The 23975-nt window shown below is 40.3% G+C and overlaps 1 protein-coding gene across 6 annotated transcripts in view; it reads right to left on the reverse strand.

The window, feature by feature from the left end:
- The window catches only part of FGGY (FGGY carbohydrate kinase domain containing), a 228847-nt gene that overhangs the window by 60588 nt on the left and 144284 nt on the right, over positions 1-23975 (reverse strand). For 5 of the 6 annotated variants that reach the window (XM_081946309.1, XM_081946311.1, XM_081946310.1 and 2 more), the window contains exons 10-14: positions 21745-21806; positions 16459-16606; positions 14883-14957; positions 5435-5555; positions 2855-2949 (exon numbers count right to left, since the gene is read on the reverse strand). In XM_081946309.1, coding sequence (XP_081802435.1) covers positions 2855-2949; positions 5435-5555; positions 14883-14957; positions 16459-16606; positions 21745-21806 — 501 coding nt within the window. The remainder of the gene's footprint in view (positions 1-2854; positions 2950-5434; positions 5556-14882; positions 14958-16458; positions 16607-21744; positions 21807-23975) is intronic. The other variant, XM_081946312.1, reaches the window with a different exon arrangement.

The raw sequence follows: 23975 nt of genomic DNA on the forward strand, positions 1-23975 counted from the left end.
TTTCTTAGTTTTATCTCCCGGGATTTATTATTTTAATTGGGTTTTAAGGGTTTTATAGGTTTTTTAACGTATTATATTTATTATTCGATTACAGTCTCATAACCTCCTTCACCAGTATTAATTTAATTGTTTATGTATGTATTTTATAATGTATTTTAGTGACTGTACACCGCCCCGAGTCCTCTCCGGGAGAGGGGGCGGTCTATAAGTGTGAATAATAAAATAAAAAATAAAAAATAAATAACTGTGTGGGTCATTAGGTGGCAAGAAGCAGGAATACCAGGCAGGCAGGAACACGGATGTATGTGCAGGTGCTGCAGGGGAGTGGAGGAGATACCATGGTAGGGCACTATGGAGCATTGGTTGGTTGACATGGGCTGGAGGTACACCGTGGTGAGCACCACAGGTGGGCAAGAGCCACATGGGGCACTAGAGAATGCGGACATGCCAATGGGGCTATGGGCACAAGGATGTGCCAATGGTGGGGCTGTGGGCCAGAGGGATGTGCCATGTGTTATGGAGTGTTGGCAGGCATACAGCTGCTATGTAGTACAAGATCTCATATTCCATAATGGGGTTCCCCAGAAGAAAGGAATTTAGGGGAGCAACTTGCAATCTTCTTTGCCAGCTTTCCCATTGTCTTCACTAGCAGGAAGCCAGAAGGGAAGGTCGTGAATGGTGATCACATGACTTTGGGATGCTTCAACTCTCATAAGTGGTAACTGGTTGCGAAGTGCCCAAATAATGATCCCGTGACATGGGGGGGGGGGGAGATGTGTCCCTGGAACCTCAGGGACAGATTGTAAATAACAGTAATTCCATGCCATCATAACTTTGAACAGTCACTAAACAAGTGGTTGTAATCCAAGGACTACCTATATGTAGTCAAAAATTAGAAAGTGAATATACGCAGGGAAAATGTGCTATATTTACATTTACATGGAAGTCCCAATACAGATAGTCCTTGACTTACAACCAAGTATTTCGTGACTGTTCCAAGTTACAACAGCACTGAAAAAAGGGACCTATGGCCATTTTTCACACTTACAACCATTGTGGTAAGAGATGTTGAGAAATGTGCAAAACTCACTTAACAAGTGTCTTGCTTAGCAAAATAAATGTTTGGTTCTATCATAGTCATAAGTTGAAGACCACCTGTACTGGATAAATTTCAGGGAATGTCATTTTCTGGAAAAGCTGGAAACATCCACAGAAGAGCAGCAGTTGTTCATTTAACAGCTGTCAGAGAAACTCTGCATTTACAACCTATTGTATGCACAGCTCATAAACTGAAATTTAAAGTATGATCTGTTTGCTTGCTTATATATACAAGCCAAATTGCCACTGTCACTGAGTATCCTTTCACAGGAGAAAACTATTATTAACTATTTTAAATTATAATAATAGCTTAACAGAAGAGGTTCACAATGAGGAAAAGATCTATTATTGCAGGACTGATACACTAGCTAGGAAGGATGTTGCCAAGCCATAATTATCTTATTAATACAGGATTGTCATTTAATGTAATTTTGCACTTCAGCTATTTTACACTTTCTAAAAAAAAATATAGGAGCAATATTTCCTATTCGCTGTAGGTAGGTCTTTGCTACTTTAATTAGCAAAGGCCAGTCCAAGTGTAATTGCAAAGAAAGCTATCATTAGCTTCCATAAGGCAATTGCTCTGATTAATATACAGTAGACAAACAAACTGTATGACTTTTATAAACCCATAAAAATCATGGCCTTGAGTGTAAACTCTGTCAAAAATAGTTATGGTGAGTGATAAAACTAGGAGATTGCCAAATAAAGAGTCCCATCCCCTCCCCATATATATTTCCATTTAAATGCTATGCATTTGACTCATATGACCTAACTACATTTTGACTTGTATGACCCAACTGCATTGTTAAAGTAAATAAATTTCTGCTATGAGTTATTAAAATATTCACCTCTGTGTTCAATAGGACTTCTTCCTAAGTTAGTGAGGGTCAGACCATTGTCAAAGCAGAAGTGTGGTGGTATTCATGAAGCAAATGCAATAGATATGGGAAATTGTTCTTAATATACAATGTTCTACAAACAAAATCCCTTTTTGTCAGAAGAATAATCCAGAGGAAAAACAATTTAGGAGTCTACCACAGAGAATAAGCACAGAGTATAAGCACAAACTGATTATTAATCATTAAAACACTAAAACAACTATAAATCTCCAGGAAATAGATTTTTTTTTCAAAAAAAATCCACTGAAGGACTTAGCCTAGTTATTTTCCATTAGTCTTTATACTGAGGAACAGAATCTTTTGCACTACCTCTATAAATATGCTGAACTCAACAAAAAGAATACATTTACTCGCTTCAGTGGTATCAGAATTCTTTGTACTATCATGCCTGGTTGTTACTATTGCCACTTCTGTTTCAACAGCAAATTTAATTGATTTCCCTTTTTGATTGTGACCAACCCAACATAATTTAGTACACTGCATGTTCACTCAGTGATATGTGTCAACACTTCATAAATTAGAATGTCTACTAATTTCCCAGTGCAGAATTCACTATTTGCTAATGATGCCTCAAAACTCTAGCATTAAAAGTAAATTTAATTCCAATTCCATGCTGAATTTCTCTGTCTTGAATGACTAGGCCATATTATACAGCACTTGTGTGCTCCGTGTCCTTACTTAACCTTAACCAACCAACCAACCCATAAACAGAAAATTTGGCTAAGAACACTGGCTTTTGCAATGATCAAAACCTGCATTTTCTCCCCTTCTAAATTATAACGTGCCTGGGGTAGAACAGAGCAAAACAGAGTTCAAGTTGTTGTATTCAACATGAACCTTCTGTGATTACATACCTGTAGGGAAGCAAAGTCTTTAGAAGCACAGACTCCAAGAATAGCAGCACCCATTAGCACAGATTCCACTTCTTGGGCTAGAACAACAGGCATGCCTAGGCAAAGACAACAGATCAGTTAAAGGACCTGAGGTAGGAAGCATGTAAGAAACACCTCTCCCTGAAGTATTAAAACAGTTGCTTCTTTTTAAAGGCTGATATGGCTTTTTGGTATGATCTTCTTGGTGTCCCCTAAGCATTAAATGCAAGCCAAATTCAAGGTGGAATCAGTCAAGGGCAGCATTAAGAAACCTGTAGTGATAAATACTATCTCAGGATGCATAGATTAAATTAGTAGGTTTTTCGTGGTTAAAAAATATTTTGACAAAATACAATTGTTTAAACTTGTGGAGGAACTAAGTTATAAATTGACTTTATAGCTGCCATGCTTTAAATGTATTTTTTAAATTTACTTGGTGCTTATGTTTCACATCATTGTAAGTGCCTTCAAACAATGAATGAATTCATCTTGCCTTCTGAACAATATGAAACGTAGGCTTTTAAATGGTCTATGAAATTATCTATTGGTAGCCCGTATAATTGGCTAATGGGTACTTGAATTTAACAGTAATATATTCAGTATTTCCCTGTCTTTTCCTGGAAGAATAGGGGATTGATAAAGGAATGTTAACTATTTTATCAGATAGATTTTAATGAGGGCAAGAAAACCAAGAGCATTTTAGTCAGATGAACTCTGACATCCTTTGTCAATCACAGTTCCTACAATCAGGAAAAATTCCTAAGCTGCAGAAAGGCCTCTTTGTCCATGTTCTGCTTGGCTGTTAGATACAGTCAAAGGACCCCAGTTTAAAATTTAATCAGAATTATCTATTAATAGATCTTTAATTTGAGACATCAGAAAGGAGTTCTTGGTTCCAAAGCTATTTGTATTAGATAAGGAAAAAGGTACGCTTGATAAAATCACATTGGACAAATAGAAAAGACTGCTGTGGCAACAGCCTCTTGTGCATATCTAGCCCAGGTCAAGACCTTATCATTTGGTTCACTTTTTCTGCTTTCAAGAAATGTAATTACTTAATGCTGATTTTGATCTCAATTCCTGGTTTGATGTTGGAAGAGATGCAAATCTAAAAGCAAATACCCAGAGCCCAAGCTTTAGACTTGATCTAAACCATATTGGTTCCTCTGAAGAAAAAAAGGGCCCATATGGTTCATGGTTTGCTTTTAATCCCAACCTTTTAGAACTGTAGAAATACATTTTCCACAGGTGAAATATGTATTCCTTCTAACCACAAGATATATCCAAAAATACTCATGCGTAAAGACAAGTTAGGTGAATTAGGATCTCCTCTAATAGACAGGTAATTCGCTATAAATGCGATTGACATTTTGACCAGAAAAATGAATCTCCTGACATCTTCTTCCAATTTAAAATGTGCCAATATTATGTATCTTTAGTATTTGAGAAATGGCAAATACTAGCACACCACGGGATATTATGAATGAAATGCAACTCCTTGCCTACTTTGAATCAAAAGACATATTAAATCCTACAATACATGGTTTACGTGGTTGAGTTACTTGAAAAATTAAAATTATTCATCTACTTTCAACCAGTAATTGAGAAATAATCAATCAGAAAATACAACTGTTATTTCTGGACAGCATCAGAAATATTATTTCACAATACTATGAACCATTTCAATTAGTGTATTTACTTATTTTTATATAGGAACATTGGAATTTGTTTTTGATTTGAATCAGACTAATTCATCAATTTCAGCACAATTTATAATTATTGCCATGCCTCTCAGAACAATGTAAAAGGATAAATCCTTATAAAATGTAGGCTTTACTATTGTATTTTGGCTCTTCTCAGGTTTTTTGAGAGTCGAATGCCCCTTTTTTCACTGAAAATCTTTGATCCATCCTACTTGCATCTAGCTGTGGTTCAGCTTAATGATTTTAACTTTTCCAATGAAACACTGAGATACTATTAATATTAACCAGGAAAGGTAAAATGTATAATGGCAGAATCCCAATCTACAGGCACTCCTTGACATGATCACAATTGAGCCCCAAATTTCCGTTGCTAAGTAAGACAGTTCTTAAGCGAGCTTTGCTCCATTTTATGACCATTCTTGCTGCAGTTGTTAAATGAGTCACTGCAGTTGTCAAGTTAATTACAGGGTTGTTAAATGAATCTGGCTTCCCCATTGACTTTGCTTGTCAGACGGTCATAAAAGATGATCACATGATTCCGGGACACTGCAACCATCATAAATATATGTCAGTTGCCAAGCATCTAAATTCTGATCACATCACCATCGGGATGCTGTAACAGTCGTAACTGCGAAAAACTTATGTCGCTTTTTTCAATGCCATTGTAACTTCGAACAGTCACCAAACAAATGGTTATAAATCAAGGGTCTATCTGTATTGGAAAGATTAAGATATTACTTGTTTGCTGATTATTGTTATGAACGTGTCATAATATTCACCCTGCAATTTCTTCAGCCAAGGAACAGGAATGCTAGACTCAGTTTAGTGCTCTTTTCTTTCGCTGTATTCTGAAACTTACCAACGATGTCTGCATGCATTTGGACAAAGAGAGGGTTCTTGCTCAGACCACCACACATAAAGAGAGTGTTGATACGATGCCCTGCAACTTGCATTGTTTCTACAATATGTCTGGTTCCCAACTTAAATGCAACAGAACACAAAGAAATATCAATCAACAAAAAGTGCTACAGGTAAAATGGTTCTTCGAAAAGTTGAAAAGCCATTGTTATTTCCACTGATGAGAAGGAAGAGTTTTTTAAAAGCTCAGATCAACAGTGACTATAATGTTGCATTTCTAAGTTTTCTGCTTTTGACATTGAATTGTCCATCTACGCCTTCAGATTAATCGTAAGACAGACATTGGCTTATAAGAAAAACATACACAGAAGTATATCCTCTTCCCCATTCACGAATAGTTGAAGAAATGCAGGAATTAACATTGTTAAACATAACAGAAATCATATTTTATCCCTGTTTTATAACCATGTTAATATGTTTTTGTTTAGAGATCAATTTAGTTATAATAGCTCAGATCAAGAGCACTTTTTTCAACTCTAACCTTTGACTTACCTTCTGAAAAAGTAAAATAAAATTAAAACAATAGAAATAAACATTCAAATGGGTTTACAGGAATTCTGTTTGCATTTCCAGCTCATGCAGAGAAACCCTTTGAACATTAACTGTGTATTTAAAATTGGTTTTTGGATTTCAACCGAAAGAAAATAAAAAACCTCAAAAGTAATATTACTGCCAAATCTACCCTTTGCCAAACACATAATGCTAAAGAATTCCCTTAGCATTTAACACTGAACATCTTCTGAAGCATGGCCAAAATTCATTGTAAGATTTACAATGTACTGCAAATGCTTGTACAGACTTCGCCAGGATATTTAAGAAAAGCAGAGTTAAGCTTCAATTGTTTATTTCATCCTGATTAAGTTTCACGGGAATTTTGATTTAAGATAGGCATTTCTGGCAAACTCTTAACATTAGGAAGGGCATCTAATGAAAGACACGATACAATTAATGACACACAATATGTTAATTACTATATTAGATGTGGATGATGGGAAATGTAATCCAACTCTTCTGGAGATCATCAGACTGAGGCAAACTATCCTATATCCATTACTTTCATTACTAAAGGACAGGTATTCACTTATAAAAATTGTGTCTTGCTTTGAGATTGTGAGTATTTCATTCTTAACTACTGCAATTTTACCACTTGAGAGCACTGTGGACATTTTTCAGAATTCCTACAACCCATATTTATCTAGATATCTGAAACATTAATTGAAGTTAATATTTATAATATCTACACACACACACAAATAACATTTTCCCCATCTCAAACCTAGTTATTCTGTTTTCCTTCTCTACAGCATGACACCACTAAAATTATCTTTAATTATCCACTAAATTTTCCTGGAAAAGGTGACAGCAAAGTTTAAGGGGAAACTAACTCATTTTTTAAGTTAACATCAATATAATTAATATAGATTCATTATCTTATACATTACTACAGGTAGTCCTCGATTTACAATTACAATTGAGCCCAACATTTCTGTTGTTAAGTGAGACATTTGTAAGTGACTTCATAAACTTTGCCACAGTTGTTAAGTGAATCACTACAGTTGTTGAATTAGTTACACAGCTGCTAAGTGAATCTGGCTTCTACATTGGCTTTGCTTGTCATAAGGTCTCAATAGGGGATCACATGGCTCCAGGACACTGCAACTGTCATAAATATGAGTTAGTTGCCAAGCATCTGAATTTTGATCACATGATTATGGGAATGCTACAATGGTTGTAAATGTGAAAAACAGTCATAAGCAACTTTTTTTCAGTCCTGTAACTGAACAAATTGTTGTAAGTTGAGGGCTACCTGTATAAGGAAAACTATGCAGACTAAGAGATATGCAAATGTCACTTTCCTGCAAAATCCCTTGCTGGAAAGAAAACAGATGAGCTTTTAGAGTAAGTGTTATTTAATACATGTGAACAACATGTGGCCTGAGGTTGTATACAGTTGTAAGTTAATATAGTGTGACTGTAATATTTTGATTGGTATAAAATAATGACTAATTTCCAAAATGCCCTTAATCATTAAAACTAATATTTTCTGAATTTTACAGAAAATAGCAGGCCCTGATCCATCGATTTTGTTTGTTGTTTTACAGTAACTGCTCCAGGACTAAGTACCAGATCAGTATATCAGTGAGTAATAACCTCCCCCACACCCATTATTGTGTGTTACCTCTGCAGTACCTCTGTAAAAATAACATAGGAGGGACCAGCGATTTTAATTTCAAAGCACAATAGAATCTAGCATAAAGAAACACTTGAATAATAATAGATGGATTTCCCAGGATACCCAACTGAGAAATTTTCACCTCATTAGCATAAAATAATGCCACAGTGCTTGTTTGGCAAAGAAGTATTGTAGTCTTTCACAAGATAATATTAGTAGTTCTCATTTTCTGAAAAATGATTTGCACGTTTTGTTTAAATCAAAAAGATTGGCATGAAAGTATACCACTGTTGTACTATCAAAGAACAGTAATAATAAGATTAGCAAATATACATTCTAACTATATAAAAATTAATCCTGTTTGTGTCCAGGGAAGTGTTAAAACTGGGCAAATGGATTTCAAGAAATTCCTCTTTTGCTAAACAGAGTAATATTGTGGAACTCTAGCAAAGAACAGAAGCTATTTGCCTATGATAAACAAAAGCTCCATAGTAGATTTTATAGAGATCTGTATCTATAGGTTGTATCAATTATAAATGTCCACATATGAGGAAGATGAAGCAAATGACGTCACATGGTGTTATGACTAATGACAATTACAAAATTCATGATGTATGTCATGTTGTGACTTGGAATAGACTATATAAGAGCAACAGTGGAAAGCACTACATTATATTGTTGAGACAGGAATTTTGGGAAGAGAGAACATTATTTAGAAGGTGGAACATTACATACGTTTAAGATTGTGATCTCAGGACTTGCTTATTTGTTTATTTATTTGATTTGATTTCTATAGCCGCCCATCTCAGCAAACGACTCTGGATGGCTTGCAATTCAAAACATATATTACAATTAACATTTTAAAACAATAAAATAGTAAAAATAATCAGTAAAATAGTAAAAACATTAAAATGTCTAATTCAAAGTGCATACATAAGCAAGATATCTGGCCTTTAACAACATAGCCAGGAGGTGGCACATGTAGTACCCCAGGCTTGGGATCTTTAAAGCTTTATGGAAGGCTAACAGGGTTGGCCTCTCCGAAGAGAGGATGTTTCACAGAGCAGAAAAAGCTTGTCTTCTACTGCCTGTCAGCTGATGTTTTTTGACTGACGAGATATGTCCAACTGATCTCTGGAGAGGAGGAGGAGGAGCTTCCGGCGATGGCGGTCGCCTCTTGAGCTCCCAAGAACGCCATGGAGCTCCCGACCGGGTAAGGGATTGCTGCCGGCCCTCATGTCATCGGAGGGTCGAGAGTTGGACAGCTCGACCACCCTGGCTTGCTTTGAGCTCGTTTTGGCCCACCAGGGTGGTCGGGGGAGATCGGAAGGAAAGGAGGAAGGAAGGCTGTAAGTGGCCGTGGAGAAAGCTGGGAAGCAATGGCGGCGGCGCGCAGCGCGGCACGGCAATAGGATTGCGCTGGCGGCGAAAAAGGTACCGGTAAGAAGAACGAGGACCCAGGGGGGAGAACAAGGCTGGGAGGCAGTCGGGAGAGGCAGATGGAGACGGCTGCGGCGGCGGGACGAGTGGAAAGAGTGGCGCCGCCGCCAGAGACTCCTTGTGGTTTTCTGCCGTATCCTGGCTGCTCCCATGCCCCCGGGCCCTGCCGGCGCCAGCAGAGGACGCCGGATGTTTATTACGAACTTGGAGAATTTTGGAGAACTTTATCCTAAACCGTGGAGAACTTTGGAGCGCCGGGTGGGGGGCCAAGGTGGAGTGTGCCCACCGGGCGTTCTGGATGGGAACCAGGAGTGAGGGCGAAGGTACAAGACAACGGTTGGGGGTGGCCTGGAACATCGGAGGCCACTGGAGGCCCTGTTTCAGGGCCATGGACAGGCCTGAATGGTTACCTAGGCCTAGAACAACTGGGCCAAGAACGCCCCCCCCCCAATTAAGGAACCCACACTCATCTGGAACCACCTTGGACTGTCTCCCACCTTTTTGTCATCTCTGCCATCTTTCACCACCTGGGATATTCGATCATTTCCCCCCCCCCATCCAAGTACTAACTGGACATTGAAGCGTCCTACTTCTTATTGAGACTCTATCCACCGTCTACTAACTTTTCATCACCAGCACCCTGACCCCACTGGGTTTTTAACAATCTATTCGAGGTCAGACATGCTCCGCCTGCGGGAGGCCCCTCTCTCGCAGGCCTGGCCCTTGTCTCTCTCAAGGGCCTGCTTTGATGACGGGTTTGTGAACCCCGTGAGGTGGAAGAAACGGAAGCTGAGGGGATTTTTATCTAAATGTTTTGCATTGTTATTAGGGGGTTCCAGGGAGGGGGGTGGGTTAACCAGGCCGAGAGGGGAGCCAGTGCCAGACGAACAGGTGAGTCCAGGAGGGAAGTGAGCGGGCGGGGGGTGAGAGGGAACAAGTTATTCCAATAGAGGGTTGTTTTATTACAACGGTCGCGGGGAGGGGGGGATGCGAGGACAAGAGAAGATCACAAGGTCGGTTGGGAGACCGTGGCTGCTGGCTACACCCGGTCGTTTGTACCAACCCCTGCAGTCTAGGTGGCCAGGAACTACAGAGCCAGGGCCTGCGGCTGATGCTTTGCAATGCAAGGTCCGTGACCAATAAGGCCCCCCTCATCAATGAGTTGATCTCTGAGGGGGAGCTGGACCTTGCAGGGATAACAGAGACCTGGTTGGGCCACGAGGGTGGTTTACCCCTCGTGGAAATGTGCCCACCGGGTTTCCATGCATTCCATCAGCCTCGGGCCCTGGGTAAGGGTGGTGGGGTGGCGGTAGTTATAGGGGATTGTCTAGAGCCGAGGGAGTTCACTGTTCCTCAGATACCCGGGTGTGAGTCCCTAGGTGTGAAATGGGGCCCAGGGAGGCAGTGGGGTCTGCTGATTGTATACTTGGCTCCTCGCTATACATCAGCGGCCCTACCCGAGCTCCTCGAGCTGATCTCAGAGACGGCGGTTGAGATCCCCAAGATTTTGGTTATGGGGGATTTCAACCTGTCGTCGACGGGAGCGGCATCTGAGGTGGCTCGGGAGTTCATGGCTTCCATGACAGCCATGGACCTGACCCAATTAATTCAGGGCCCCACACACGAAGGTGGCCACACACTGGACCTTGTTTTTGTATCTGAGCAGTGGACGAGTGATCTGGGAATAGGGGATTTAGTTGTTACTCCCCTGTCATGGTCAGATCACTCATGTCTCCGGCTGGACTTCCCTGGCGCTACCCCCCACCGCGAGGAGGCGGAGCCAGACTGTCCAAGCTGGTACTGCCCCAAGCACCTGATGGAACCGGATAGGTTCCAGACGGAGCTTGGGCCACTACCTGTAGCCCTGACCCGCGCTCGGTCGGAGGACCTAGTGGCCGCCTGGAATAGGGCGGCGGCTGGGGCCTTGGACCGGGTCACGCCTTTGCGACCTCTTCTACGGCAGCGACCCACCCGAGCTCCTTGGTATACTGAGGAGTTGAGGGTGATGAAGCGCCATAGGAGATGTCTAGAGAGCAGGTGGAGGTCCTCACGCTCCGAATCTGATCGAACACAGGTAAGAGCCTATTTACGGACCTACCTTGTGGCATTGAGAGCGGCCAAACGTAGACACTGTGCCGCTCTTATTGCGTCCGCTGATAACCGCCCTGCCGCCCTGTTTAGGGTGACCCGCTCCCTCTTATCGCAGGGGACGCGGGGGGCACCCTTGCAGGGCAGAGCAGAGGAGTTTGGGGAATATCTGCAGGACAAAGTCGCTCAGATCTGGAGCGGATGGGCCCCCTCCAGTGGACCGGACGAGCCGTCAACAGTGAGTCTTATGAGACCATTCTGGGAGGAGTTTGACTCTGTTGCCCCCGAGGATTTGCGTGGGTTGCGTGGACGGCTGCGACCCACCACATGTTCAATGGACCCGTGTCCCTCCTGGCTGGTACTGGCAACCTGAGAGGTGACACGAGGCTGGCTTCTGGGCCTGGTGAACGCCTCATTGGGCAAGGGATCCTTATCAACTGCCTTGAAAGAGGCGGTGGTGAGGCCCTTGCTCAAGAGGCCTTCACTTGACCCAACGGAGCTAGCTAATTATCGTCCAGTCTCCAACCTTCCCTTTCTAGCGAAGGTTGTTGAGAATGTGGTGGCACAGCAATTTCCGCGACACCTTGACGAATCCGATTATCTAGACCCACGCCAGTCCGGCTTCCGACCCGGGCACAGCACGGAGACAGCCTTGGTCGCGTTGGTTGATGATCTCTGGAGGGCCAGAGATAGAGGTTGTTCCTCTATCCTGGTCCTATTAGACCTCTCAGCGGCTTTTGATACCATCGACCATGGTATCCTATTGCGCCGGCTGGAGGGGATGGGAGTCGGAGGCACCGTTTTGCGGTGGTTCGGCTCCTACGTCTCCGACCGGACGCAATGTTTGTTGACAGGGGGGCAGAGGTCGACCCTGAGGCCACTCAGTTGTGGGGTGCCACAGGGGTCGGTCCTCTCGCCTCTCCTGTTCAACGCATATGTGAAGCCACTGGGGGAGATCATCCGTGGTTTTGGGGTTGAGTAGCATCTATACGCTGATGATACCCAGCTGTACATTTCAACCCCAAACCACCCCAACGAGGCTGTCGAAGTGATGTCCCGGTGTTTGGAAGCTGTCGGGGTCTGGATGGGGGACAACAGACTCAAACTCAACCCCTCCAAGACTGAGTGGCTGTGGCTACCAGCATCTCGGTTCAGCCAGCTGACTCCATCGCTGGCCATAGGGGGCGAACAATTGCCCCCTGTGGAACGGGTGTTGGGCGTCCTCCTAGATGCCCGGCTGTCGATGGACGACCATGTGGCAGCCGTGGCAAGGGGGGCGTTCCACCAGGTTCGCCTGGTGCGCCAATTGTGCCCCTTACTGGACCGGGATGCCCTACGCACGGTCACTCATACACTGGTGACGTCTCGCCTGGACTACTGTAATGCTCTCTACATGGGGCTTCCCTTGGGACGTGCCCGAAGACTGCAGCTAGTCCAGAACGCAGTCGCGCGGGCTGTCATGGGGAGTACTAGGTACTCCCACGTAACACCTCTCCTGCGCGAGCTGCACTGGCTGCCTGTGGTTTTTCGGGTGCGTTTCAAGGTTTTGATCACCATCTTTAAAGCACTCCATGGCACAGGACCTAGCTACTTGCGGGATCGCATCCTCCCACAAACATCCCTGCGGCCAATTCGCTCTCACAGGGAGGGGCTTCTCCTGGTGCCGTCCACTAGGCAATGCCAACGGGCCGCGCCAAGGAGTAGGGCCTTCTCTGTGATGGGCCCAACCCTCTGGAATGATCTCCCCCCCCCCGACATTAGAAACACCACCGACTTCCGCTCCTTCCGACAAAAATTGAAGACTCACCTGTTCCGATTGGCTGGCCTGGCACAATCATAACTGTTACCTCCTGACAGACATATTTCTTAACTGGTATTTTAGGGGAATTGTTTTTTAAATTTAATTTTATGGGATATTTTTTAGGGGTTTTTAAAACTATATACTTTACTCAGCCGTACAGTTCTTTTTAACCTTCTTTTTAACCTCCTCCATATCTATCTACCTATTTAACAATTTTAAATGTTCAATTATTTAGTTATTTATATGATGTATTTCTTGTATGGACTGTACACCGCCCCGAGTCCCTTTCGGGAGAGGGGGCGGTCTATAAGCGCTCAGTAAATAAATAAATAAATAAATAAATAAATAAAATAAATGATCTAATTGGATAGGTAGAAACTCTTGGAAGAAGGCGATCTCTAAGGTTCCTAGCCATGAAGGGCTTTACAGGTAATCACCAGCACCCTGAATTGCATCTAGAAATGGTAATCAGCTCATCACGCAGGAATCGTATTCCATGTGCCGTATATTACGTGCCTGTTATGACACACATGGCTGCATTCAGCACCAACTGAAGTTTCTGAATGGTCTTCAAGGACAGCCCAATGGAGAGTATGATACAGTAATCTAATCTGGTGGTTAAAATGTTGTGAGTTAGTGTGAGCAGGGCCTCCCGGTCCAGGTATGGGCACAATTGGCACACACCCCCAAAATGTGAAAAGAATCTCCTAGATACAACTGCCGCCTGCTCTTTGAGCAGGAGTCATAAGTCCAGAAAGCCCACCCAGACTGTGCACCAGGTCTGTTTGGGGCAATGCCACTCCATCCAAAACCAAAGATGGAAATCCTTGTATCTGGAGGATCCAAATATCCACAGCCACTCCGTCTTGCTAGAGTTGAGTCAGAGTCCATTTCATCCCATCCAATCCCCATTTAAGATATTCATGGCATTATTCAACGGGGCTTTTTTTTTTTTAAACAAACTTTATTTTGAACTGGGTCCAAATTAGTGTAGTTCGATTTTCCAGCAAAAAGCCACTAGCCAGAAATCTATAGTCTATCTAATCCTTGCCATGCACCATATCCTGGAATGTCTTTTTTTAAAAAAGTTATTTAGAAATATTATGTATAACGAATATTAGGAAAGTATTGGGAGATCACAGGATCAGCTATCACTCTACTCCACAAGGAAAAGGAAACTCTAATTAATTACTACCTACTAATAGTATGTGCCTTCACCATTCCCTTCGCTCTTGCCATTTGTTGAATGGGAAAATAAAATGGCCCCTGAAATTACCTCAGCTATAAAAACTGAACTACTCATATGTAACAATATCTTGAAAAGTACCGCAAGTGTCTTTTTATCTCCTAAATTCTTGGCCTGAGGTAGAAAAACCTGCTTTTCAGATGTACAAGAAGGCTGTCTCCTACAAATTCAAGTACAATATTTCAATCAATAGTACCAGTAGTCCACACCACTGTTTGTGACATAACCAAATCATCATTGCACTTCATATCTCTCAAATCAAATGAAATTTTCCCTGTTGAACAGGACAGTTTATACGGGATTAACCACAAAGAAGACAGATTGGAGAGGAGACAACATAAATACAAATGTAAGCTCATTTCAAATTTCTTTTCTTTTTGTAGTTCCCTCTTTAAAAAATTCAGTTGTCACATATTGATGCCACCATTTGCAGCCACAACAAAAAGAACAAAAGCCACAACACAAGAAAAAAGCCCTCAATGCTATTGTATTGTTAATATTAAGCCTTAGATAAATTGTTTCAGTTTCTCTACTTGCAAACAGTCATAAGAATTTCAACAGTCATTTGCTGGAAAAAAAAATTATAACCCCCAAGAAAAGAAAGGTTCCCTCAAATCTTAGGGAAAATGTACTCAACTTACCGCAATGGCTTGAACTGTAGCTAGATAAATAAGAGCAAGATCATCAAGACTTTGAGACAGTGTCAATCCCACTACCTGAAGGGAACAAGAACATTTTTGTACTTACTAATTTCTTTTTCAAGAAAAGATTCTAATAAATTGTATCACAAAAGTAATTATGGATTTCATTATCACATGGTCTGGTATAACCTCTAGCTTGAATTGCTTGGATTGGATAAATTTAAGAATACAGGTCCTTAAAAATGCATTTGTCTTGAGGATTTATTGTTACTTCCAAGTTGGGAAAATAATGCTTCCGAATGCCAGTTGTGAGGGGCCAACACAGATACCGGGTAAATATACTTGCCTTTTTTGTGAATGGGGAACTGAAAACTGAGACAGATATAAATTTAATGTGTTTTGAAGGAAATCAGTTAGCATCTCTCCTTGCTTATTTTTGTTGCAAGTTTCAGTTTAACTTCAAGCACTATGCATTTTCACATGAAACCAATATAAACATAAATCAAAGTCAGCAGTTATCCCAAAAACAAAAGAGTTATTGTCATCTAAAAAGCATGCCATCTTTAGGTTTTAATATGTGGACCATGAGATTGAATTCAGTGACTAACAAGTAACTTGATAAATATCACTTTTTTGCTATGCTTTGAGTACTGGAGAGTAAGTACAACAAAAATATTTGAAAATTCATGTACTCTACCTTTACCTTTACCATACGTCTCTTCAAATATGGGCCCTTATGGGCCACAAATACAGCATTCAACTTTGATGTAGAAAATATTTTTTTGTGGAAAGTAGAACATAGAATAAAATAGACCAGCAGGGCTGGAAGGGACCTTGGAGTCTTCTAGCCCAACCCCCTGCTTGAGAAAAAGACCATATACCATTCTAGAAAAAGTGGTTGTCCAATCTCCAGAAGCTAGGCATTTGTGAAAGGGTAATGCTTGTAAATGGAAATGCTTGAGTACAGAGAGAAACTGGCAGATGAGGTTTGAATCCATATATTAGTAAGAAATACAGTGGTTCAACAGTTTTATACTGAAATTCATGTTTTTTAACAGGAGAAAATTCTCTCTCTTTGTCTAAATCTTCATATGCTCAATAAAGTTTTTCCAATGTTTCACATAGACTTACTATATATACTTCCCATGCTATGTAGTCTCACAAAACAGCTTCTTGTCTCTGTAGACATATCATATTCTTCTATGACTTTAACTGCATTTTTGCTGTTATATTCAGTAGCAATTATACTTTGGAATTTGCTGCTTATCAAACCCCTGCAAACTTTAGGTAATTCTATAAAATCGTATAATACTGCAAAATTAAATAATAGCAACAAAAGTTTTATATGTATACGTAAAAACATATATTAATGATAATAGAATTACACATAACTTTTGTTTTGTTTTGCTTTTTCATCTTTTTCAGTTTGGATGTCAACAATCATTTGGGGAAGACCATTCTGTAGAATTTTCAAATAAAAATGCTAAAAATATTAAAATAAAAATGCTAATTTCATGGTCTTATTTTATACGATTATTTTGTATTCACCCTTTTACAACAACTGGTTGTTTCTTACCATGCCCTTTAGAGTCAAATCTGCAAGGGGAGATCGGTTGCCATGGAAATCTGGCCAAACATGTAAATCAACAGTGAGCAAACCCACAGGCAAAGATTTCTTAATCAGATCCAGGTGACCATTCAAGTATGTATATATACTTTGAGCTCTGCAAGAAAAACAAATGAAAAAATGGGGGAGTGAACCGAGCTGGGGGAGAAAGGTTATTCTCTGAACATATTGCATGATTTGGACTCCTAATAAGAGATACACAAATTAGGAAAGCCTTGCAATATGAAACTGTAAAGGAATGAGGAAAGAGAATAAGTTGTAAGTCGAGGACTACCTGTACTTGATCTATAGGGTTTATACAGAGGTCTGAAGCAGAATTAGGAAGTAGAATTCTGGTAATACCATACCAGCAAGAAAATAAAACTGCACTATAATGCTAAACATAGTTTGCTATCACCAAGTCTTGTTCAGAATTAGATTCTCAAATTGCAAAAGGTTAACTGAGTCTTAATGACATTTTATATTGATATATATTCAGTAACTATCCTATTAGAAGTTTAAAGACTGCTATCTTTGGATCCTGAGCTTGTCTTCTGGGGTATTGGCTATTCCTGCCAGCTTAGTGTCATCTGCAAACTTGATGAGATGAGTTCCCCTTCTATTTCCTCATCTAAGTCATTTATGACGATATTGAAGAGTACTGGGCCTAAGACAGAACCTTGTGATACTCCACTGCTTCCTTCCTTCCATGTAGATTGTAGTATCATTAAGGACTACTCCTTGAGTACAGTTTGTCAGCCAGTTACAAATCCATCTGGTGATGCTGTCTATATCACATTTCTTTAACATACCAAGAAGTAGGTTGTGGCCTACTTTGTCGAATGCCTTGCTAAAATTTAAGTATATTATGTACACAGCATTTTGCTGGTCTACTTATTTAGTCCCTTTGTCAAAGAGTGAAATAAGATTGGTTTGGCATGATCTGTTTTTAACAAACCCATGCTGGCTTTTAGTTATAACTTCATTTATTTCTAGAGGTTCGCAGATCTGTTTTTTGATGAATTTTCCCACTATTTCCCCAGGCATTAATGTTAGGCTGATTGGTCGGTAGTTTCCTAGCTCTGGTTTTTCCCCCCATTTTTTGAAGATGGGAACCACTTTCTTTCATAAAGGAAGAAGTGTACTTTGCGACATCACACAAGAACAAGTGATTTATATGTGAAATCACATCTAAATATATGTTATTTATATACACAACTTTAACAGAGAGATTAAATGGTGAAATATTCATGCCAGTCGGGATATTTAGCAGGCACAATGCAAATTCCACAGCCTCATCTACTGAAGGCTTGGAGACTATCCAGATAATGTGCATTGGGTTTAATTTCATTAATTTCAAGTGGAACTTAAGTGTGCTTAACTTTCTCCAGTATGCACTCAGAGGCTGAAAGCCAAAGAAAGCAAAACATGCCAAATCTCACTGAAATCAACTGGAACAGCCATCTAGCTTGTAATGCCTGCACTGACATGCCAATGGAACCTGCTCTTGCCACTTTATACATGTCTAAAAATCTTTTGAGCAGCTTTTTAATTTTTATGATTGGTTTTACCTTCTATATCAAAGTATTGAAGACTTTCCATCTGCAGAGAGATTAGCCAAAATAGCATCTCCATCTAATTATAACTGATTAATCAATGTCTCAGTTCTGGAGGTCTAAATAGTGATATTCATTTAGCCCCAGCAAGTCTATTCAGCCATGCACTAACGAGTTCCCTGTGGGAATTTGGCATGTGTTTACTACTCTGACTTCTGACCTGCTTGCAGCTGTATATTTATATTCTACATTTAAGCATTCAGCTGCATGTTGTTTCAATTAGGTATTACCATGTGTTTGCTATTGGATGGTATCATTCAAAATGAAGTACACTTGGAACACATTAAAATAGCTAATTTACTTCATTATTCATATACTTTAAAGTTTTTTTTAAAAAAAAACATTATTGTATAATATTAATGTGATGTCTTGTATATGGGGGGAGGAGGGAGAGTCACCGTTTGAAAGTTCTTAACATACTTTCATAGAATTATTTCATTTTCATTTTTGCTGTGTTGCCCAACATAATTGTTCAATGAAAGAGGACAAGAAGAAAGATAACGAAAAGCAGGCTGCAGTGACGTAGCACAAGATTTTAAACAGAGAACATGGGGCAATTCAAATATATTTCACAAGAAGTTATGTCATGCAATTGTAATAGTTCACAAATTCATCTAGAATACACATTAAGTAAGTATTCCAAAAATAAACTTTTTCTGGATGAAGGTATTTATTTATTTCAGCCTTTATTATTTTTAGAAACAACTCAAGGCAAGAGCAAACATATCCAACACCTATTTGCCCTATTTTCTTTCCAATAACAACCCTGAGTGGGTTGAGCTGAGAGAGAGGGACTGGCCCAAAGTTACCCAGCTGGCTTCATGGCTAAAGCGGGACTTAAACTCACAGTCTTTTGCTTGCTAGCCTAGTGCCTTAATCAGTACACCAAACTGGCTCTTTAGTCAGTTGTTTGAATTTGAGTGAGATTGTAAAATGGTTTTGGAAATGTTTCTCAGGTCAAAACAATCCTATGAGTTAGCTGCAGGCAAATACATCTTTGTGAGGGAGATGGGTTATTTCTAAATTTGATAAATAAATAAATTTATAGATTAAACTGAATAAAGCTATGAACCAGTGATTAAATATTCTGTAACATCAATTGGCAAAGCAAATACACCCATAGAAATATAAATAATATTTTTAAAGACTTCTTCTATGTTACTGGTCTTCAAAAGATATATTAAAGAAAATTAGCAAAAAATGTAAATTCTTTGGGGGACATGTGCTCAAACAATGAAATCTCATTTGCTGCAAATAAGTGCGCAATTTGCAAATAATTGTGTAAGACTGCTTTTATTTGATCAGTTATTGTGCTAATGTAGCTATTAATTATTTAAATTGCATTAATTTTAAATGTTTTCATTACTTCATTTGTACAATTTTGGCCATCGGGGAAAAAATGGAAAAAGAACTACAGAACAAAAGGGAACGTAGAGAGAAGAATACAAGAATGGTTTCCAATTATGATTATATTGGGGGGGAGAAGAAACATCTATTATGGTAAATGAAAACAGAAGATATGGTATGACCCTCTGAAATGATTATTTGTTTGTGTCTCTCTCTTTTTTATTTAATATTACGAAAATAAAGAAACAAGGATGGTGTGTGGCCATAAGAATTGGTTGTCCGTATAGTTCAGGGGTGTCAAACTCACTGCGTGACGGCAGAAGCGTCAAGTGCTGGCCCCACCCCAGCCCAGTGTAGCGAGGGGGGGGGAAGTCCCAATACGTCATGTGACGAGGCTGTGACAACGCAAGTTTGACAACCCTGATATAGCTTGTCTCAACAAAGTTCTTATTCTGATCTTCTTTTATTCCAGTACTATTTTATCTGGGGATTGCCTGGACTTGTTGAGGCCTGGTGCTTCAGGTGCTTTATTCAAATCTCCTGTATTTATCTATATGATTCCCTCTATTTAACCCAATTACTTGATGTTCAGAACATATAAACAAATGTCTGTGATATTTATATCCCTCCACTGATTTTACAAAGACTCCAAGCATTTACAACAAAATAAACATAAAATCCTTAAAGGGGTAAAATCAATGAAACATCACCTCACTATCATCTTTATTAAGTGGCCAATCACATTTGCATTGTCTTCTTCCCAGGTCTGAGAGAATGTAACTGGTTCAAGGTCACCCAGCTGCCTTTGCGCCTAAGGTGGGACTAGAACTCAGAGTTTCCCACTTTTTAGCTTGGGGCCTTAACCACTATATCAAATTGGCTCTCATAGTGTATAGTATAAAATGAGTGTCCTTACGTAACGTAACATTGTGAAAATCTTTTAATCAGAACTCATCTCTGTCCAGCTTTACAAAATCACATTTTAATTAAGAATAAACTGAATTTTCTGGTATTATAGGGGAGGATTAATTTATTTTCAGTGTGTTAGAACAGAGATCCTGACGTCAAAACTGAAAATTGAAGAGATAACAATCTTCAAACCTAAATATTCTCTCTAACTCATATTTTTAAAAGTCCCCTACTCTGTTACATTAAATTCCCCTCCCTAAAAACCTGCATAATGGTTAACATGCCGGTATGAGGTAATATTTCTTTTCCTTCCTTATTTCCACTTGGTCTTCTCTCTAGAGCAGTAGCCTTTGCACTTGGGTGGAAATAATTTTATTTGGAGCACATATTTAACTGAATTGATCTAATTCATATTTCCAAAACTGCTACATAGATTGGACTTTAAAAAATATTTCAAGTTTTCAGTTCAAAACTTAAATACATATCCTGAATGCATATAAGCACACCACACATATCTGCTAGTTGAGGGGATACACGGAACAAATTATTTGTTACACAATAGGAAAGTGTGTGTGTTTGATTTATAAAAAAATTGAAATTGTTAAGATATAACAAAAAAGTTATTGTGAGAGACTGAAGAATCATTGGTGAGTGGGTTAAAATTAGAGGATCTGTATGGAACGGTTCAAACGTATGCCAAATGCTTTTGTATGATTATTAAGGGGCTTTCACTGAGTTCTTCCTCTCAGAAACTTCCTTTTCTGTGAGATAAACAATATTAATACCAGAGTCTATCCCTTCTGATTAGTGCTGAGCACCATTTAGTAGCAAAGAATCAAAGATTCTATTTAATTGTTTGAGAAGGAGGGACTAGGTGACATTACTCACATGAATTTTTAAGCCTCAAACAATTAACTTACCATTACTTATATTATTATAAAAGCTTTGTAACCGTTTCGTTATAAGGTTAATCGTACCAAGAATGGCACCATTATTAAAAGATGAGATTTTGGAAGGAATTTCGCAAAGATAAATGCGTATCTAAGCACTGAAATTAAGCATGTGAAAATTAGGCTGAACTGTTGTCCAGGCAGTCACAAAAAAATATTTTACAATCCTGCCATGACTAGAAAAAAAATCAACTTCTGTTGATGACAGTATCTTAGAAACAAACATGTGACTCATTCCTCAGGTGTATTAAAAATGTATGCTAAAGTAAGGAGGGTAAAGAAGTTTGGACAGACATGTAAATATGAGACACAGCTCAACCCACATCCCAAATGAAGTTGGAAGACTCTGGCTAACTGGTTTTTCTGTATAACAGCCAAAAAGAAATTTCTAAACAGAATAATAAATGAAGAAGAAATAAGGTTTATGAACTGACCTGGCTTCAGATTTTGTTTGTAGTTCTGGGAAAGCAGCATGTCCTTGGACAATATGCTCTATCTTAAGAAAAGAAAAGAAAATGAATTTTTTTTTTGATTGAAGGTAGTTTTATATTTTTTGAAATATGATTACCTGGGTGACAGATTTGTTTCAGCAACTATGCACTCTGCCAATATGCAGAAAAAAACAAACCCTGAATTGTAACTTGTCATTTTATTAATAAAGTAAGGCCTTATTACAATTAACCCTTACATTGACTTTTCATGCAGGGTAATTCAAACTAGAGCGATTACTGCTGTAATTATGAAATGTGACTCTTCAACAGAATGACTTTTGATTTGTTCCCAATATACTGTTTACAAGTCCCTTAACATTAATTGTCCATATGTATGTGCATTTTATGTCTGCATACCTGAAATATGCAGCAAATTATTATTTCTATACTATAACGTCTGTTGAACTATATGAGTCTGGAATACGCTACAGTAGGTATATACAGAATTGTGCAGACAGTCTAAAACATAAAAATAAATTTAATCTTAAACTATAACATGATGATGTAAGTACTAATTTCTATTCAGTCCTGCAGCTCAGGAAACTTAGGCCAGTCATTTTTTCTTAGTCCAATCCACTAACAATTTGTTCTGAGGATAAACTGATGGATGAATCCAAGATTTATTATTTTGGTATCTTACAATAGTTGTTTCACACAGTTTAAATGGGAACTTCAGGAGGCATACCCCTACATTCTCTAGGCCCGTGATGGCAAACCTATGGCATGTGTGCCACAGGTGGCATGCGGAGCCATTTCTTAGGGCATATGTGGCGTTGCCCTGTTAGCTCCAGCATGCATGTGTGTGCTTGCCAGCTGACTTTGGCCTTCTTTTTCGGCTGTTTTTTGCCTTCCGAAGGCTTTCCTGAAGCCTCTGGGGGGTGAAAAACAACCCAACACACAAACCGGAAGTTCGGGAACTGACTTCCGGTTTGCGCGTTGGGCCGTTTTTCCTGAAAGCTCCAGAGGGCGAAAAACGGCCCTAAGGGCAACCCGGAAGCATTAGCACTTGAAACGAATATCTCTGTGAATAAAGTTAAATCTAATTCCTTAAATCCCAAGTCACTCAATATTAGTTCATAGCAGTGACGTGCAGTCAGGTGAGGCAAGTGAGGCACAGCCGCACCTCTCATCATGAAAAAAAAACCATACGAGAGCTTGCTGTGAGGTTTTAGCGCGCTCAGCCTCTCAGGCGACAGCTGAGGCGAGACTGAGCTAGCTGCTGATGACTCTGTTTAACTGTTAAAAAAAGCCTCAAAAAAGCGCCCTCTACTGTGAGGCAGGACTTTTTGAGGCTTTTTTAACAGTTAAGCAGAATCAGCAGCAGCTAGCTCAGCCTCGCCTCAGAGGATGAGCTCGCTAAAGCCTCACAGCAAACTAAAGTCTCACAGCAAGCTCTCGTATGTTTTTTTTTCTTTTCACTCTCCTCTCCCATTAGCCCCAAAAGCCGCTTCTTGACAAAGAAGCCTAAGCAAAGGAGGGCTGGGCGGAGGAAGAGGGAACTTTCCCATCGAATGACTCACTGCCCTAGACTCGAGGCAACCCTCTCTGCAGTCCCTCTAGTCTGGCCAGACGAGAGGGACTGCAGAGAGGGTCTCCGCAGTCTAGAGCAGCGAGTCATTCGATGGGAAAGTTGCCTCTTGGAAGGAATGACCCGGCTTGGCTCCCGCTTCGTCTCTCCTGCCTTGTCTCTCCTGCCTCTTCGCTTCTCCGTTCAGACGTTGGGCGGCAGATCGAAAGCGGGAGCCAAGCCGGGTTATTCCTTCCAAGAGGCAACTTTCCCATTGAATGACTCGCTGTCCTAGACTCGAGGAGACCCTCTCTGCAGTCCCTCTCATCTGGCCGGGATGCCAGCGAGAGTGTTGGACTGGAGGAAGGAGAGATACACTCTCTCTCTCTCTCAAATGGCAAATCCGAGCAACCGCTGCTGGGAGCCCATCACACACGTTCAGACGGGGGGGGGCTTTCTGAAGGCGTGCAAGAAAGTCCCCCCCCATTGCCCGAATGTATGTGAAGGGCTCCCAGCAGCAGCTACTCGGATTTGCCATTTGTGTGTGTGTGTGTGAGAGAGAGAGAGAGAGAAGCTTTCTGAAGGCGTGCAAGAAAGCCCCCCCCCCATTGCCCAAATGTATGTGACGGGCTCCCAGCAGCAGCTACTCGGATTTGCCATTTGTGTG

Source organism: Natrix helvetica, assembly GCF_964273705.1.
Source record: "Natrix helvetica genome assembly, chromosome: 3".
Lineage (NCBI taxonomy): Eukaryota > Metazoa > Chordata > Lepidosauria > Squamata > Natricidae > Natrix > Natrix helvetica.